The sequence below is a fragment of the Eptesicus fuscus genome, chromosome 7 (genome assembly GCF_027574615.1).
Source record: "Eptesicus fuscus isolate TK198812 chromosome 7, DD_ASM_mEF_20220401, whole genome shotgun sequence".
NCBI lineage: Eukaryota > Metazoa > Chordata > Mammalia > Chiroptera > Vespertilionidae > Eptesicus > Eptesicus fuscus.
Window position 1 is genome coordinate 94,166,899 of NC_072479.1, and position 18,585 is coordinate 94,185,483.

The 18,585-nt window shown below is 43.7% G+C and overlaps 1 protein-coding gene across 1 annotated transcript in view; it reads right to left on the minus strand.

Annotated features, from left to right (window-relative positions):
* PAH (phenylalanine hydroxylase) overlaps positions 1-18,585 on the minus strand; it is a 51,040-nt gene that overhangs the window by 12,156 nt on the left and 20,299 nt on the right. Inside the window, exons 4-5 of the mRNA XM_008144746.3 lie at positions 10,088-10,176; positions 1,765-1,832 (exon numbers count right to left, since the gene is read on the minus strand). Coding sequence (XP_008142968.1) covers positions 1,765-1,832; positions 10,088-10,176 — 157 coding nt within the window. The remainder of the gene's footprint in view (positions 1-1,764; positions 1,833-10,087; positions 10,177-18,585) is intronic.

Genomic DNA, 18,585 nt, shown 5'->3' on the forward strand with positions numbered 1-18,585 from the left:
CTCAGAGGGTTCTGTAATGGCCAGCAGTGATTGTGGAAAGGACATCAGGTGGACCCCCACCTAAGGCTGCACCATTATTTCAGGGCTAAGTGCTGATGAAGGGAAAGAACAGGCTTTTGAAACAAACAGAGTTGGGTTCAATACTTGGCTGTGCCAGTTCACAGCTAAATCGCCTTGGGCAATTTAGTAAACCTCTCTGAACCTGTGCAGCTATTATATGGGCTATTTTGGAGACACATTTTATCAACTGATCACTATACTGGGACTCTATAATTCATGGTGCATAAATTTGACCCCCATGTGGAACAATTATTGAGAAGGCACTAGAGACCCAAATGTGGGGGGTGTTGGCATGGAGGGTGGCAGAAGCCAAGGATGGGGGTCAAATTTGAGTCCTAAAAGATGTTACACTTTCTGGGGTGGGAGGAATTGGCCAGAGGAGACTGAGAAGAAACCTCAGAAAGGGAGGAGAGAAACCAGAAGAAAGTGAAATCTCTGGAGAAGTGCAGTCTCCTGGCTCTGAGAATCCCCAGACACCCATGGAAGTGACTGAGAATGACTTTGGAGTTAAACAAGTCTAAGTTCAAAATCAGAGCATGCCACCTGCTAATATATGACTTTGGCAAGTTACTTAACTGTTTCAAGCTGTAGTTTTTCCATCAGGAAAATGAGGAGTCACTATAAAGACTAAATGAAATAATGTACACAAAGCATTTAGCAAAGCCCCAGACAGAGCAGGGAGATAACACAGGTAAATGAGACCTATTCTTATTGATCAGCTGAGGAAGGACTCCTGTCTACATCTGATTTGATGGTGTCCACCTGACCATATGGGGGCAAAGGTAAGGACAGGAGAGAGATCACCATGTTCTGTGATTCCTGCTTGCCACCAGCTAAAACCCACATGTGCTGGGCCAAGGTCAGCATGGTTCTGGATCCCTCTACTACCAGGAGTCATTCAGAGAAGGAATCTCTCATTTGAAAGGTGACTTTGTTTTCTGTATACAAAGCCCTACCATCTCCTTTATCTCCCTCAAAGTTGTTAAAGAACCACTACTCAGTGTTCTGGTCAATTGCTAAGTTTCTTTTTGTAGACGCCTTTTCTCATGCCTTTAACTCAGGAATGAAGCTCAGACACTAAGTTTCCCATGGGAACATCTGAAGTTCCTGGGGACTCACAATAGCTCACCAGTTCTCCTCCAAATAACATATTTAATAGTTGCATTTTCCTTTGGCTAAAAGAAGGCAGAAGAGGAGCATAGAATCCCAGATGAGGGAAAAAGACACTCATCTGAAAATTGCCCTTCGCAGCTGGGTCAGATGGGATGAAAGAAGAACGCTGAGGCTGGTGCGCCTGAAACCTCAGATTCATTATTTCAGCAAAGCAGCCAACTTCTGAATGTAAATGATGCTCTTTCTCCTTCCATGTTTAATGTGGAGAATACCAGAGGCTCTTTTATTCAGCACTGAGGCCTTTTATAATTACATCAGACATCACGGCGTAATTACACAACAAAGCCTAATAGAGAGATGGGCCCTGGCGCAGTGGGTAATTTTGTTTTGTCTAGTAGCATTTTTTAAAACAGGTGTTATTAAAGGGGGTTCTACATGCGTGCGTGCGCGCACACACACACACACACACGCACACTCACACACACGCACACACACACCAGGCAGGACTCTTCATGCTGGTGTTTTCCAAACTTAGGCAAGGAAGAGGCAGGCTAGGAGTGTGCTCTTCCCCCAACAATCAAGCAGACTTACTGTCGGTAGTTGTAGGCTATGTCAGCAAAATACTTCCGTCTTGCTCGGTACACAGGATCTTTAAAGCCCTAGAAGAAAGGAGACACTTGGTATCCCAAGGCTTTGAATGAGAGCCTTGAGCTCCTTCCCTTGATTATACCCTGAAAATAAAGTCTCAGCTAAACCAAGGGTAAGCTCTTCCACCAATATGAGCAATGCATCATTAGCAATACCCTCAATTTACTGAGCTCCCTGTGCCATGGGATTCCAAAGTGCAAATAATGTACAGGTTTTAAAGAAATCTCATTCATAGCATTTTTACTTGTAAACTTGCTAAATTAGACCAAGCTGGTAGGATTGACATCTACGATAAAGATATGCAATATCCACTAAATGTTTGACTAATGGTATTTAGAATTGCCTCCAACTTCTTGTTTTTTTCAAAATTTTTTTATTAAGGTATTATATGTGTACATATCTTATCATTGCCCCCCCACCCCACTCCCACATATGCCTTCAACCCCAGAGTTTTGCGTCCATTGCCTCCAACTTCTTGATAGACAAACAGTACATGCTTACTGCCATTGCAATTTTAAAAAATACCATTTATTGATTGCCTACTATGTGCCAGTCTGTGTGGGCTAGAAACTTATTTTATGTATAACTCTCACAACACAGTTGTAAGGTACATTATTTTCAAGAGAAATCTGCACTCTCATGTTAAATGTAGCATAATTCACAATAGCCAAGACATGGAAACAACCTAAGGATTCACTGATGATTGAATGAATAATATTCCATTGCCTATATGTATTTATTCAGCCATAAAACAGAAGAGAAAAAACTTCTGACAATATGGATGGACTTTGATGGCATTGTGCTAAGTGAAATAAGTCAGACAGTGAAAACAAATACTGTATGATCTTACTTATGTGTATATGATTTGAGAAATAGAGAAATCCAAATGTTTCACCCTGGAAAAGTAAAGTAAAATTATCAGACTTTTTTTTTTCATTCCAAACCTAAGTTCCAGATAAGTTAAGTAATTATTAGTTTAGAAAAATTCTATGACATGATTATTACAAGGTATAACTTGTTTTCCCAAAGCATTGAATGGTTTTGCATCAGTAATTGCTATAGAACTCTGAAAAATTAGAACTACCATTGGGTCTACTTCTGGGAGAAGATCAGTTGATGTGATAGGAAAAATGGGCACCATGATTTTATTTCCAAGCAGCACTAACATATTCTTTCATGAAGCCATCTTCTGGGCTAAAAGAAGAACACATCTCCATACTGAGAACTCAAAATATAAATTTAATGGGTATCAATCATTAAAGCTTGACCGTGACTGTCATCCTTACCTCCCAGTCTTATTTAACAGTCAGTAGTAAATGGCTTAAACAGCCCCTAGGTATGAAATGTAGACTTTTGCACTTGCAAGGTGCCTTGAAGAACATCTATTTCTATATTTTGATCTAGATCTGAAGAAGGTGAAGCTCAGAGAACCATCTGCCCAAGAACCCTCAACTAAAGAACCAGGATCTCCACTCAGGTTTTCTGGTCCTAACCAGGCTGACAAGTAGAGGTTTGAGGGTTGAAGCTAAAAACCAGGGAGACAAGAGAAGAATGTCCTTAACCCATGGATTTCCACCTCATCATGTCACCTCCAGAAAAGGATGTCCAAGACAATGTATCTTCCCTTTTTGACTGTCTGTCTTTAATCTGTGATGTACTTTGTCTAGGTAGTTTAAATATTTTTTCCATCAGTGAAAAAAAAGCTTGAAATAAAATCATGTATCCAATAAATGTCAACTTTGTCAGAGGGAATAGATAAATATATTTATGAAATGATGGGAGAAATACACCAAAGCCTAACAAATGTTATGAAAATGAGAAAAAAATGACTGTTTTAGTCTTGTATAGTATTATGCTTTTGAAGTTTTCTATGGTGTGTAGGGTGTTTTTAATAGCTAGAAAAAAGTAAAATAATAGTAAAAATCCATCTCAAATAATTATGGAGAGTGGCAGCAAATTCATCCATTGAGATATATCAACACACACATACGGATTCTCTCTGTGGATGGTTTCTAACCACGGTTCTTTTCAACTCAAAATCACTAAAAAGTTCTTTATTAGCCTGCAAGGGGACCCCATCAACTAGACTGCATGGACTTTTGCTCTCCCTATTACCAGTGAAAGGGAGCTATAATCTGGAAGTCTGTCTTTCAAGGAGCTGGCCTTCCATCCTTTGGGCTGCCGGGTGACCACAGGGCCTCCACACCACGTGGAATACACTCTGAATGAAGCTACAGTCGGCGATGACTAATCATCCTGTCTCAATTTAGTCTAACAGCAGCAATGTCAGAAACACTGCATGTAATTTATTTATAATCACCCTGTCTCAATTAGGCTAATAGCAGCAATTTGGGCTGCACTGCGGGTAACCAAGTATGTTTTGACAGGAAAATATATTGCTGGTGAAGAAGTGATGAGGGGAAGGGGGAAGAGAGGAGGACAGATGGAAGAAAGTACAGAGAATTCTACAGGGTGCAGTCTACACACAATCACTTTCCTTATTCTCAGGATTTTTGTTACCTGAGGGTGTTGAAGCATGTGATTTTGTTTTTGTGGAGCTTTGGGGGAAAGAGTAGTTATATGGAAAAGTTCTAAGTATCCTTCTAGATAGAGATCTTACGTCATTATTTCTTGATAACATGGCTAAGCTTAAACTCAGAAATGCCATCTTTAGTCACACAGGCTGTAACTAATAAAAGTAACATTAATGTCAACTGTAATTGAAAAAAAGTAAAATAACTAAAGGTAAATTTTAACCTAAAAAAAGTTAGACAGGCTGGGTTGAATTATTGGATTATTAACCCATTCAATCACTAGGAGAATGTCCTGGGGTTGGTCAGTTCACCTCTCGAGCCTTAGTTTCTTCATCAGTAAAATGAGACAGTTAATGGAAGCTACCTCACAGAGTGGGGTGAATTAGATCAAGTAAAATTCTGAGTATAAAGGAGACACTCAAAACGTGATGCTTTGGGGCACAATGGTGGGAAATCCCAAAGCTGAGAAATCTGGCTTTGAACATAAAAAGGATATACTCTCTGGAATGGTCATTGAGCCTATCACCCATCCTTGGGCTTCTTAAACAGCATCTATAGAATTCTTACCTTGCTATTTATTTATAGTTCATCTAGGTCAATAGTAAGAGCCTTTTTGCATCCTATTGGTCCCAAGCCAACTGGAGGAAGGATGAGACACAGGAGACAAGAGTTTCAAAGTGGCATTTTTTTTAAGTATCTACCATTGCCATCCTATAGGTATGGGCCAAAGATTTGTAAACCAAGAGACAAGGGCAGTGCTGAGCATGCCCCCCATCCTGGCCCACTGTGTGTTGTCAGCCATGGTCCCCACCAATGCCAAGAAGCCTATTCTAGCAAGGATTTGGACACCTGGTTGCCCAGACTGGGAATTCATTGTTTTACTTCTTTCCTCCTATCTTACTTTCATATTCAATAATCAATTTTTGTCCATTTTTCCTTTCAAATATCTTGAGTCCATCCATTTTTACTTTATTCTCACTGCTACAACTTAATTCAGGCCTTCATCTTTTCTTGCCTGGACTACTGTAACTGCTTTCTTTGTCTCCTCCCCAAAACCATCTCTCTTCACTTTAGCCCATGTAGATTTAACAAAATGCAAATCTGGTGGGGTTGCTCCATTCCTTAGAAACTTTCAATGGCTTCTCATCACTTTTAGGATACAGTCCAAAATCCTGAACATAGTCCACAGGGCTTTATGTGATCCTGCCCTGCCTACTAGTATATTTCCAACTCTGTGCAGAACTACATATTATATCTCCAAATTTGTCCAGATTGGTCTTACTTTAATTCTTTAAACACACTATGCTTTACCCCCCCTCCCCCCACATGGAGGCCTTCACACATTCTATTCCCTCTTATTGGAATACTCTTCCTCACTTTCTCAGACCAATAAGCTACTACTCAAGTCTTTCCATCTTGGTTTACATCACACCTTCCTTGATTTTTCCAGTTTATTGGTTTTCTTCTACAATACACTCCCTCAGCAACCTGAGCGTTTTTGCTTTTAGACAATCATTATACTTGCTTTTTAAATATAATTTTATTGATTTCAGAGAAGAAGGGAGAGGGAGAGAAAGATAGAAACATCGATAAGAGAGAATCATTGATTGGCTGCCTCCTGCACGCCCACTACTGAGGATGGAGCCTGCAACCCAGGCATGTTCTCTGACTAGAAATTGAACAGTGACCTCCTGGTTCATAGGTCGACGCTCAACCACTGGACCACACCGGCGTGGCACAATCATTATACTTGTTAATAATTATTTAATTCAGGAATCTGTTTGTCTTACTTATCACTGGATTTTCTGTGCCTGGCATACTTGGCACACTCCTGAGTAAGACCTATTAACAATTACGCAAACCTTAAGCAAAACAAACGTTATGGTGTGCCTTTTCAAAGTCCTATCAGATCTCTATTTAACAAGCTCACTGTGTGCTCCAGGGGAACGGACATTTGCTTGAAGTGCAATTTACAACTTAGTAAGGCCCCAGCACTTCCAAGTTGGATGCTGACGAATATTTATTCCAAAATATTAGTTCCAATATATTTATTTTATGATCCTGTTGCAAATGATTTCTGTCTAGTAGAAAAGAGAACACTCACAGTTACAGCTTTACCGCCTGCTGGGACATTGGTAATTTGTGAAACCATCTTTGTGATCTTATTCCAGAACTCTATTTTTCAAAGACCATTTATGCTTTTGTCTCTTGCGTCTTCCTTTGCACCATCTTTGTCATCTTGCTGCGTCCCTCATTCCTGAGTCCATGGATCTTTGACACATGTTCACTACATATACCTGTGTAACAGTTGTTGCTAACTTTTTAAAAATTACACTTTGTCAGAGCAACTTAGTTGGAGTGCAACAAGTCATTGATGATGACTCAACTGGCTGACTTTTAGGATAGATTCTGACAGGCCCTCAGGTGGAGAAGGTTGGGTGGGCAGAAGGAAGAGAAAAGGAGACAAGTATTGGAAATATAGTTGTGGTCTTGGGGAAGAGCAGGCTCTTGTTGGCAAGTAGGAAAACTTAATACCTATACCATGAAAGATTGAAAAGCAGTTTGAGAGACTTGGATCAAGAACAGAAATAAACACAGAAGAACAGTTGTGGTCACTCACATTTTCCCCACTTAAAGCTCCCTCCAGTGTGGATATTCATCTAGACACAGGGGCAGATGTTAGGGAAACTGAAAGAGAGAGCTCTGAGGTTGGGGTCTGTGTGGTAGGGGCTGCTGGTATCCCCTTCATTATCTCTGAGAATATTGCTAAACTACTTTTCTCTGCATCCTTACTAAGTTAGTTGTGGGCCTATGACTGAGCTGTAGTCAGTGGAATATGAGTGAAGAGATGTGAGTCACCTTCCATCCTGGCCCATATGAACCTCCCAGGAGCCATTCTCTGTCTTTTCCAGGCACTGGCACCATGCTCAGGCTCCAAGGACTTGGAAGAGGATGCAGCCCTTAGTTGGAAAGAGACTTGATCTCTACACGTGGAGCAATTTCCCTATTGACTACACTGGAAATAAACTTTCCTTGGGTTAAGGTTTTAAAAGAGGTTTGGGGGCTGTTTGATAAGTAAGCAGTTAGCCTACCCTGATTACCAGAGGGCTTACCTCAGATCTCCCTGTTTGGGAAGTCCTCCCTAACCATTCTGCCCACAGTGACATTAAAACTAATAGCATAGCAGTAAACCTGGTGTTTACTCATACACTTTTTTGCTTTATGATTTAGCCAAATATTACCCAAACTGTATTCCATGGAACACTACCATTCAAGATAATGTTGCTAAGGGTCAATAAGGGGTTCTATGGGTAAATAAGTTTGAGAAACATTAGGTGAAATGAGTTTCATTTTTGCAGGACTTTCCAAAGCCTCTAATGAGACCATGGGACTTGTAAATGCTGAAAATGGGGTTTTAGAACACAGCATTTCTCCCTTTGATCATGAGATCTTTTTCATAGACTCTAGTTCAGGACACACTTGGATTCTGCTAGCCAGGCTTAGGATTGCACCCTCATCCCCTCTGCCATCCCTTTGGGAAGAGTAGCCACTCACCCTTCTTCTCTCAACCTTACAACTGGAGGCTCCTGGAAGGAAGGGATCCTGTTTTATTAATCATTTCAGCCCCCTTCCCTGCACATGGCCTGGGACATGGCTCACAGACACAGGAGCCCACACAGCCCTCTCTGGCTGAGATTTCTCACTGGAAAATGAGAAAGTACAACCTTTCCACAGATTAGAACATTGAAGTTTTTAAAATGCAGGGAAAGCATTTAGCACAGTGCCTGGTACAAAATCCATGCTCAAGAAATGTTAGCTCTGAATATCATTCGCTTAATAAACACAAGTGGAAGGAAGACAGGGGACAGGGATGGAGGGATGGAAGGATGGAAGAGCTGATACAGCTAGCCTATTTCATTCCCCTTCATCTCTGTCTCAGGAACAATCCTTCCCTGGCTCATTTTCCCGGCTGTGTTGGAGGCCCTGGTATGGGCTATTGGGTCAAACCTCAGTGCCTACTGCCAAGAGCAAGGTCAGGGCGAGGCGCGCTCCTCCTGAGCCTGTGGGACAGAGAGGAACAGAGGGTCCTCTCCGAGGAACATCTCTGCCCACACCCTGGAGGGCCTGTCTGTCCTTGGCCCATCTCTTCCCAGATCGGATGAGAAGCCACAGGAAGGAACAGGGAGAGCCTGGCCTCTCCTCAGGGGGACAGTGTACCTGATAAATTGTATTTTTATGATAAAGTGCATGTCACGGAGAGGCCAGGGAGCCAAAGATGTGGGCTGGGCCTGTAAGGAGAAATTAACTCCAGAATTTTAAGATCAGCTCCATCTGCCTCTAAGAAGGCAGGCACCAGGACAGAGGTGGGGAGATGGCCATGTCTATGGACTGGCCTCCGCTCTCACATCCCCAAATGACAGGGGGTGTGGCCAATGGAAGGGACGTGGGGCAGGGCAGGGGCACTGGAGCTTGGTAAGAGGAGAAAGGCCACAATAGGCCAACCCCATTGTCTGGGTCAAAGGTCATCAGACAGCTTTGCAGAGAAACCATATCTTTTTTTTAATATATTTTATTGATTTTTTACAGAGAGGAAGGGAGAGGGATAGAGCGTTAGAAACAGCAATGAGAGAAACATCGATCAGCTGCCTCCTGCACACCTCCTAGTGGGGATGTGCCTGCAACCCAGGTACATGCCCTTGACCGGAATCGAACCTGGGGCCTTTCAGTCCACAGGCCGACGCTCTATCCACTGAGCCAAACCAGTTAGGGCAGAAACCATATCTTTGAAGATGCCTTGCTCTCAGGGCCTCCGGCCAAGAGGCCCTAGACACATCAAAGGGGGTCATTCACAACTTACTCAACTGTAAGGACCCACATGACGTGAGAAGAAATTAGACTGTGGGTAAAACTCAGACAGTCCCTTAGTGTTAGACTAACCCACTGCAAATGGAAACAGCCTTCAAGTCATTTAAAGACGAATGAAGTCACTTGCCTGGGCGGACAGTGAAGGACAGTCAACATGATCATGGTTACACCTCTTGCCTATAGAGGCTGCTATAACTGGCTCTGAGCTAGGCTGGGCTGCTCCATCCCAGGACCCCAAAGAAAATGGAGATAAAATCTCCCCAGAAGCCATTAAAGGACCCACTCCCCTGCCCACAGGTCATGGGACACAGTCTGAGTTCTCTGTCTGGTACGTCAGATCTTTTAAAAACTGACCCTCATATCTACCACACCAGCCAGCCCTTCTAAAATATTCCAGGTACTTTCAGGACCCTGAACCTTCACATGTACTGTTCCCTCAGATCGTACTGCCTCCTGCCTCCTTGTTTGACTAGCATCTTCCACTCAGTTTTCAAGATCCAGTTCAATGTCACTACTCCCCACGCCCCCTGGATCTGGCAGAGTTGTTAATAGACTTTGTTGTCTCCCAAGCACTTGAATTAAACCTCTGTTATTGTAGAAATTCATAGAAATAAAGATTACTTCCATATCTGAGTGTGTTTGTGTGTGTGTGCACACACTTACATGCATGTATCATATATAAACAATAGTTCCTAGATGATAACTCATATTTGATCCAACAATAATAATGGCTATGATAATGATGATGATGTGTGAGTAGGCACTCAATAAATGGCTGTTGTACAAGAAAACAAATAAAGACACATTGCTCCAGAGTAGCATGGGGAGGAACCAAAAGCATCTCATGGGCAGGGCCATGGACTCACGGGGTGGTCTGCATCCAGTTCTGCTCCATAGCTGAGGATTTGGTTGGCAAATCTGTCCAGATCTTGAATGGTCCTTGGGAACCAGGGCACTGCAACACAGAAAGAGCAAAGTCCTGAGTGGCAGCTTGGCAAGACACGGTCAAGGTCAGAAGTATGCAATCGGCCCCAATTAGTCAAGTCAGTGGTGGTGAAAGTGGAGTTCCAAACAGCCACCAAATTACTGATTCAAACGCTAAATCCCATTTCCCTTGAAAACCTTTTTTTTTTTTAAATTTCAGCTTTGTTTAAGTATAAGTGACAAAATGGTAAGATATTTGAAAGGTACGTGACTGTGATTTGATATATGTATACATTGAAAGGATCCCAGCCCACATTTTAATTAGCACATTGATCATTTCACACATATTTATCTTCTTTCGGAGGGGTATGAACATTTAAGTTCTACTCTCTTAGGTAATTGCAAGTATACAATACAGTATTATCAACTATATCACTGTTTTATATATTAGATCCTCAAACCTTATTAACCTTATAGCTGAAAGTTTGTGGCCTTCTACCATCTCCTATTTCCTCCACCCTCAGCCCCAGGCAACTACTTATCTACTCTCTGTTTCTATGAGTTTAACTTATTACTTAGGGTCCATATATAAGTGATACCATGCAGTATTTGTCTTTCTCTCTCTGCCTATTTCACTTAGCATGTTGGAAACTAATTTTAAGACACATTCCCAAACATTTTCTCTTTCCTGGAGATTTTCTCTGAATTATTCCAAAATTAATCTCCCTCCTACCCATCATAGTAGAGTGGAACAGTTTTTTATGTTTTTCTTTAGCAGCAGAATATATATGCAACCCCAGAATATAAACCAGATTAAACCAGAGCTGTTATATTGTCAGCAAGGATGAGCCCATGGGACCCCATCTTCCTATCACGGGTCTCCCTCCCTAATGGCCCCAGGCATCCTGGCAGACTCTTTGGATGCCAAAGCCCATTTGGAAGCCACTGGTGAAACAGAATGAATGGAGTCAGGTAGCATGATTTGAGAATGCTCAGCAGAATCCAAGGAATCCATGGGCTTGCATGTGTTTGGAGCAGCATAGTGGGGAAAAAGATGGGGTCTGAGCTGTGTGGCCTGCAGGCATTGGTTATGCAGAGGTGGTGGCACCCAAATCACTGTGGCCTATAGGAAAGAAGGCATCCTAGGAGTGGCATTGTTCCAGGAATGAACAGAGACTAGGGCATTTTGGACTGTAAGGAACTGAGAGGCATTTTGGACTGAGGGCAGGAACTGTGAGTGCACTGTAGTTCCAGGTGCATAGGAGGGGAAAAAGGAAGGAGGAAAGGAAGAAAAAAAGGAAGGAGGAAGAAGAGGAAGGAAGGAGGGAGGGAGGGTAGAAGAAGAAGAAAGGGATGGGGAAAGGAAGGAAAGAAGTCTGGTCATGTTAACATGTAAGGCATTAATAACAGTAACCATCATGCATGGAGTGTCAATTCTGGTTTAGTTGCTATTTCTGAAGTGTCTCAAACATTAGGAAGGTATTATGCCTTCTATTGTACAGATGAGAAACTGAGGCTCTGAAAGCCTAAATAACTATTTTATAATCACACAGGAGTAAGAAAGTGGTAGAGCCAGAAAATAAGTAGAGAACATAAGTAGACATAGTAGGCGGACAGTGATGTGAGCCCAAGGCACCCCTCATTCCCCTGAAATGAGATTTAGGGGAAAGGATGCTGAACTTGCAGTCAACCTGGCCTGGGTTTGAATCCAGGCTCCATCTACCTACTTATCCTCCCTGTGCCTCAGTCCTAACTCTAAAAATGGGAATAACAGCAACAATAATGGGAAGCATAGCAAACATTTTCTGAGGCCTTACCATGTACCAGGTGCTTGCTTAGCATTTTGGTTGGAATGCCTCTTTTAATACGAGGATTGCTGTGATAAGTAAATAAGAATTTAGGCAAGACGTGCAGCCCAGTGTCAGGCCCATAAAAGGAAGCTTTCCATCTGGGGCAAGTTATTTCTGATTCTGCCCAAAGGCTCAGGTCGGGCAGGAAAGAACATGTGTGCCATCTAGTGGCCAGGCTGGGGAAATGTCATCCATGATCTAGACACACTCCACCAAAACAAGAGGCTTTTCTCAGCAGCGTTAATAAAGGTTCATTTTTAATTTTTTTTTAAATAGAGGTTCATTTATAGCCTTGTTTCCATAGGTATGAAGTGTTAAGCTCTCTACTGCCTATGTGAGTAATAAAAAGTAATATTGGGTGTCATTCTAAATATTTGACCTATGAGATGGGTGCTATTGGTCTCCCCATATTACAATGAGGAAGCTAAGGTACAGAGAGGTTGAGTGGCAAACCCCAACACACACTGCTAGAAAACAACAGTCAGGATTCTAACTCAGGCCCGGCTACTCCACGGTCTCAGGCCTTAACCATGAATCCACCCCACCACATGGGCTGGGGGCAGAGCACACTGGTTTGGACAGCTGCCTGCCTGATTGTCTTTGCAGCTTCCCACCTAGGGTTCCCATGGCCTCAAAGCCCAGCCCATGTCTCCCAGTCATCTCTCTGTGATGATAATAACAACAGGAACAGAGACGGGCAACAGAGCTGGACAGCCGGGGCTGGAACGCCTTCTCTGCGCTGACTATCTGTGGCGCCCAGAACTTCTTTGTGCCTCAGTCTTCGTAGCAATAAAATGGGGATAATAATAGTGCTATAACGTACTACTTTAGAGGAACAATATGAGGGTAAATGAGTTAATATATGTGACTTGCTGAGAACAGTACCAGCACATCGTAAATACAGTTGACCCTTGCACAACACAGGTTTGAACTGCACAGGTCCACTTGTACGCGGATTTTTTTTCAATATGTATTCATCGATCGTTTGTTATCAGTAAAGCTTTTGGTCAACAGCAGGCTGTTAGTGGTTAGTTAAGTTTGGGGGGAGTTAAGTGATACTTGGATTTTTGACACAGTACAGAGGTCAGTGCCCCTAACCTCCCGTTGTTCAAGGGTCAACCGTACTATTATTGTTCAGCTACAAACTCCAGGGAATTATTTTTTCTCTGCCCTTAGCTCAACATAGCACAGAGGACAAAATAGAAAGCCTTCCATCAAAGCTAGAAGGTCTGCCACTTATTTTTTGTATAATTGAGCATGCATTTTATCTCTCGGAGCCTTAGTTTCTTTATCCACAAAATGGACAAAAACTATCTGTCTTATTGCATGAATTAAAATAGCAAATGTGACCATCCCAGCACAGTGACTGACCCAACATAAGGGCTCAGGGTTAACCATTCGGATGACAAAGATTTTAATGATGATGATATTTAGGGGGAGGGGGAAATGGGGGAGAACCAAGACTAGAGTCAGGAAGCTGGTGGTCAGCCCAGCTCTGATATTAACAGGCTTTCTAATCCTGGGCCTCAGTTTCCTTCTCCATAAAATGTGAGGGTGTGGATTCACTTGCTGCTGCAATCCCTTTTGGGTTTCAGATTCCAAGACCTATGGAATGCCTGTGACAGGCTGAGACTGGCCTAGACACCTGAAAACACACTTCTAGTTCAATCTGTGTGCAACCTCGCTTGTTTCTGGAAGTATAGTCACTACATTTGTTCCGCTCCCAAAATGCATTGTCCCTACCATTTCCATTTCTCCTCTCACCAAAGAAACAAAGATCTCTATCCCACAAATAGAAGTCTTTGGGCCCCCACCTTGATTCACAGCTGTGTGTGCTGGCTGTTTCTCAACTGAACGCCAGAGGGCAGCAGAATATTTTCAGCTCTGGGTGACTGTGTGTGTGTGTGTGTGTGTGTGTGTGTGTGTGTGTGTGTGTGTGTGTGTCCTCCCAAGGGAAAACACTAGTTGAGCCACATGACTTCGTTCAGACCCCTTGGTGGAGAAAAGTGGCAAATTTGGGAAGTTTGCAAAGACTCAAAGGATTTAAGTCTTGGTGAAGCTAAATACAGCCTATGTGTTGTCTGGGTAGAAAGAGGACCCAGCCAGGCCTCCTAATGAGGAGTTCACCAGCTGTCCCGTTGGAGAGCAGAAGCAAGGCTGAAGGAAATGAGACCCAGAAGAGGCAGTTCGAGGTGTTGGGAATATGGTATCAAGGTCCCGACAGGCCTTGATTTCTGGGGAAGAGGCCAACCCGAGCAGGGCTGTGAAGCGGGCAGTGTGGGGACACCAGGGGCTCCAGGGACAGAGACTGCAGAGGACCCCAGACAAAGTCAGGACCAAGCCTTTACACTTGTGCCTGCCCTTTATACTGCTCAATGGTTGTGCACACCCTGGACTGGAAGCCAGCAGGTCTGCGTTCACATTTTCTCTCTCCCACCCCAAACTGCATGACTCTGAGCATGTCACTTGATGCCTGAGCCTCTGGCTTCCCATCTGTAAAATGGGTGAGGCAGCCAATCCCTCACTGGCCTCCTGGGTTGCGGGGAGAAGCAACTGATCAACAGTAGGTCAAGCTGTGTCTTCATTACACAGAGACACTTACTAGTTAAGTAAGGTGACGCAGGCCACTGGTGGTAGGGCGGATCCATTCCTGTGTCTCCATCCTCTACAATGGGGCTTTTCCAAATTTCCCAGCCAAAAAGTTATAGCTACCTTTTTTTTCCCCCTTTAAAGTTACATTTTTGAGAGCTTACGATGCACCAAATCCTGTGCTAAATGCTTTCCTTCCATTATTTGCTTAAATTCTCAGAGCAATCCTAGGTGGTACCATTATTATTTCTGCTTTACTGATGAGCAAACTGAGGCTCAGAGAGATGAACAGACTTGCTCAGGCTCCCTGGGCTCCCTGGGCTGGAATTAGAACTCTGCAGCTTGTGTATTCCACCGCTGTGCTGGGCTGGCTCAGAATAAGGTAGGCGGTGCAGGGGTCCTTGGTTTTTAGATTCCTGTCCTCTCACCAGGAGAGGGAAAGGAGGTGACGAACCTGAACAGGAATCTAAAGGCTCTTGAAGATAATCCCCAGGACAGCCCAGGGCCCTACCACCTTTCATCCCAAGCCTCTCTGGATTTAGAGGTGGTGACTTTTTAATACCTAAGTTCTCAGCGCCTCCCACACATTTTCTCTCCTTCGGTGAAGGTCACAGGCCTCCCCCCACCACCCGGTCTCACTCACAATGCTGGGAATGGAGACTGACCCCCACGACCCAGGCCTCTGTTTTGAAAAGTTAAATCAGATTAGTTCATTAATGACCTTTGCAAATACCTCAGTGGTGGGCTGGCCTCTGTGAGCCCCTCCATGGCCTCGCGGACTGCCGGGCTTGGTGGTTAATGAATGACTTGGGCAGCCTGGTGCAACAGAGGCCCTCTGTGAAGCCAGAGGCACCCGGGGGCGGGGGGGCAGATCATTAATGAATATTGATTTGGTTCCAAGGGAAGCAGCCCGCGGGAGAGCTGGCCCTGGACACCCACGTTGTGGTCTCATTAAGTCGGGGTCAACTGCTCAGCTCAGACACCAAGGGGCGACTGGCTTGGGAGGGCTCCTGAGCCAAAGGGCCCCACAGGCCCGGCTGGAGCCTGCTTCCTGGCCAGTGGGTCAGAGCAGGCCCCTAAATTTATAGCAGTTCAAGGTGCAGGCTGACTCCTATCTAACCCCCTCCCTCCACCAGGCTTTCACCAGCACCAGGGGTTAGCCAACAAGGCACCCCAGCTTGCCCCAGACTTCTGTCTCAGTGAAAGCAATAAATCCTCCATTTCTTAGGCCTAAAATAGAAGGATGCTTCTCCCCCCACCTCCTCCCTGGCTCCTGGGTGTCTCTCCTCCAAGGCAATGACCTCCAGCCCCCAAGAAAAGCAGTCCCTGTGCTAATCACAACATCTCCCCCTGAGAAAGGAGGGTGGTTCGCCAATGTCCTGCAGCATGAAGACTTTCAATGGTTTTTGGTGTGTTTTTTCTCTTTAAAGGGGCATCTACTTGCTTTCTAGAGAAAAAAAACACACACTCTTTAGGAAAGCCTTGGTAAGAAGGAGTGAGCCAAATGCTGGCTGGTGGAGCCAGGCTCTTCCCTGCCCCTCCTGGACAGGGCAGTGGCCATGGTGGGTTCAGAACCCGCTTTTATAATTGACATGGTAGGCAAAAGCATTTGCTCTCTCTCTGTCCATATGTTAAAATGAGAATGAGAACTGGATGGATAAAGGGGATCTAGCCATGAAACAAAGAATAAAAATGTGTTGAAATAAATAAATGGATGGAATGAGTAAATGGTTATGAATGAAATAATAAATACATTTTTTAAATGGCCTGCAAGGTGCCCAGCTGGTGTGGCTCAGCTGGCAGGTCACATGCACCAGGCAGTCACCTGTCCAATTCCTGGTCAGGGCACATCTCGGGTTGCAGGCTTGATCCCCAATAGGGGGCATGCAAGAGGCAGCTGATAGATGTTGCTGTCCCATCAATGTTTCCATCTCTCTCTCCTTCTCACTTCCTCTCTCTGAAATCAATTATATATATTTATATATATATATATATATATATATATATATATATATATATTTTAATGACCTGCAAGGTCATTATTCCACTCACCAATCTAAACTAGAACTGACCTCCCAATATCCTTTTTAAGATGTCAATATCTCATAAACATATTTTTTTGCAGGTTGCCCACTCTATCTCCAAATACTGAATTCTGTTTTCTGAGCACTCATATTGCCCTGAGATCTGATTACCTATCACTTACAACTGGAGTTACAGTCAAGCTACATTGCATGATTTAAAAAAAAAGACATCTGAAGACTCTTCCATAGAATGTCCATCACACTCCAGAAGCCCTTCCCCAACCTCACTGGCTTCAGAGGACTCAGGCCAGGCCTAAGGATTTAGACAAGGACTTCACCAGCAGTCACCTTGGAGATCTGGGACAAGGTTTAAGGAAGTAAGACCCGGGAGAAGCAAGTTCTGGGTGTTGGGGAAGATGGAATATGTTGAAACAAAAGTCCCTTTCCCAGCTGCCAGGATGTATGGCAACATCAACACATCCAGCAAGCATCCAGGTGGACTGCAAATGGCCATCAATCTGTGTGTTTTTACAAACATGCAAATACATGGTCTCCTGCAGACCCAGGACCACAAGCATCTATAGCCCAGAGAGGCACCCCTGGGGCCAAGTGAAATGCACGGGAGGAGGTTTGGAACTGAGAAGGGGACAATGAGATGGAGGGAACGCACAACAGAGGAGCAGAGGAAGGGAGAGAAGAAAGGCAGGCACAGGTGATGGGAATGAGGAAACCCCTAACCATCTGGACCTCCCTCCAGCCTTAAGCAACTTCTCCCTAAAGATTCTTATCATCTCTTTAAGAGTCAAGATACCTTTGAAAAATCTTGTCTCTTAAAAAATATGCAAACACACACACACACACACACACACACACACACACTCACACAAGTACCATTATGCCCCAAATTCAGGGTCTTTTCAGATTCCTCCCTATCCTTCTTCTCCCACCAATTGATCTGAAACTTCTGCTCTTTGGGACAGCAATATTGAAGCAGAAAAGAGAAAACTCCAGAGGGCTGGGCGGGGCAGAGATATATGAGAGGAAAGGAATGAGTATAATGATGTTGCTTTAGGTCTTCTTGCAGTGATTTTTCCCCTTAAATCGTTGCTTCATAAACTGATCCAAATAAAAAAGAAATAAAATCCTAATTGCCCCCAGGCTAGATAGATAGGTAGATAGATGATAGATGATAGATAGATAGATGATAGATAGATAGATAGATAGATAGATAGATAGATAGATAGATAGATAAAATAAATAGCCCTCTACCCCCCCCCATACACACACACGCACACACAAGAGCAATCTGGACTCCTTTTGTTTCCACACCAGGATCTTCATAATCACCACAGCTTGAACAAAATCCACTAAATGTCCATTTGCTTTTGGAAAATAATTCCCAACAGATAATTTTCTCCAAAGGTGATGATCCTTTACTTCCGTCTAGCCCAGACATTTGGTCCGTCTGCTTTTGCTGGCTGCAATCTGTCTCCACGTAGGAATTTCCCACCCCCCTCCAAACGCAATGTCATGCAGACGACTCAAAGGCAAAGGTAAAAGGATTAGGAGATGGATCGATGGAAGATATTAATGCTCTTTTATGTTGGGTTGAAGAAGGATTTGAGGTCATCAGGAGAGAGGGTAGCAGGAGAATAGACCTCAAGTATTCAAAAGACTCTCTGGATTAAAATCCTATTAAACTCACATCAGCTTCTCCAGGAGGCATTTGAGAAGGTTGGGGTTTCTTTAACTTGTCACCATAATTAACCTTCTCTTAAGCTCTTTGGGGTGGGGAACGTTTAGCAATTAAGAAACTGAAAAGTTTCATTTTCTATCACCCACATGGCCTTTTGAATGGTTTAAACACTAGAATGAAAAGTGGTTTAGCCTAATTGATTTGAGGGGTTCAGATCTCCCACTTCAACCTGCTGTCAGACTTGCCCCTGAGGTCTGAGCCCCTCACTAGACAGGGCATTT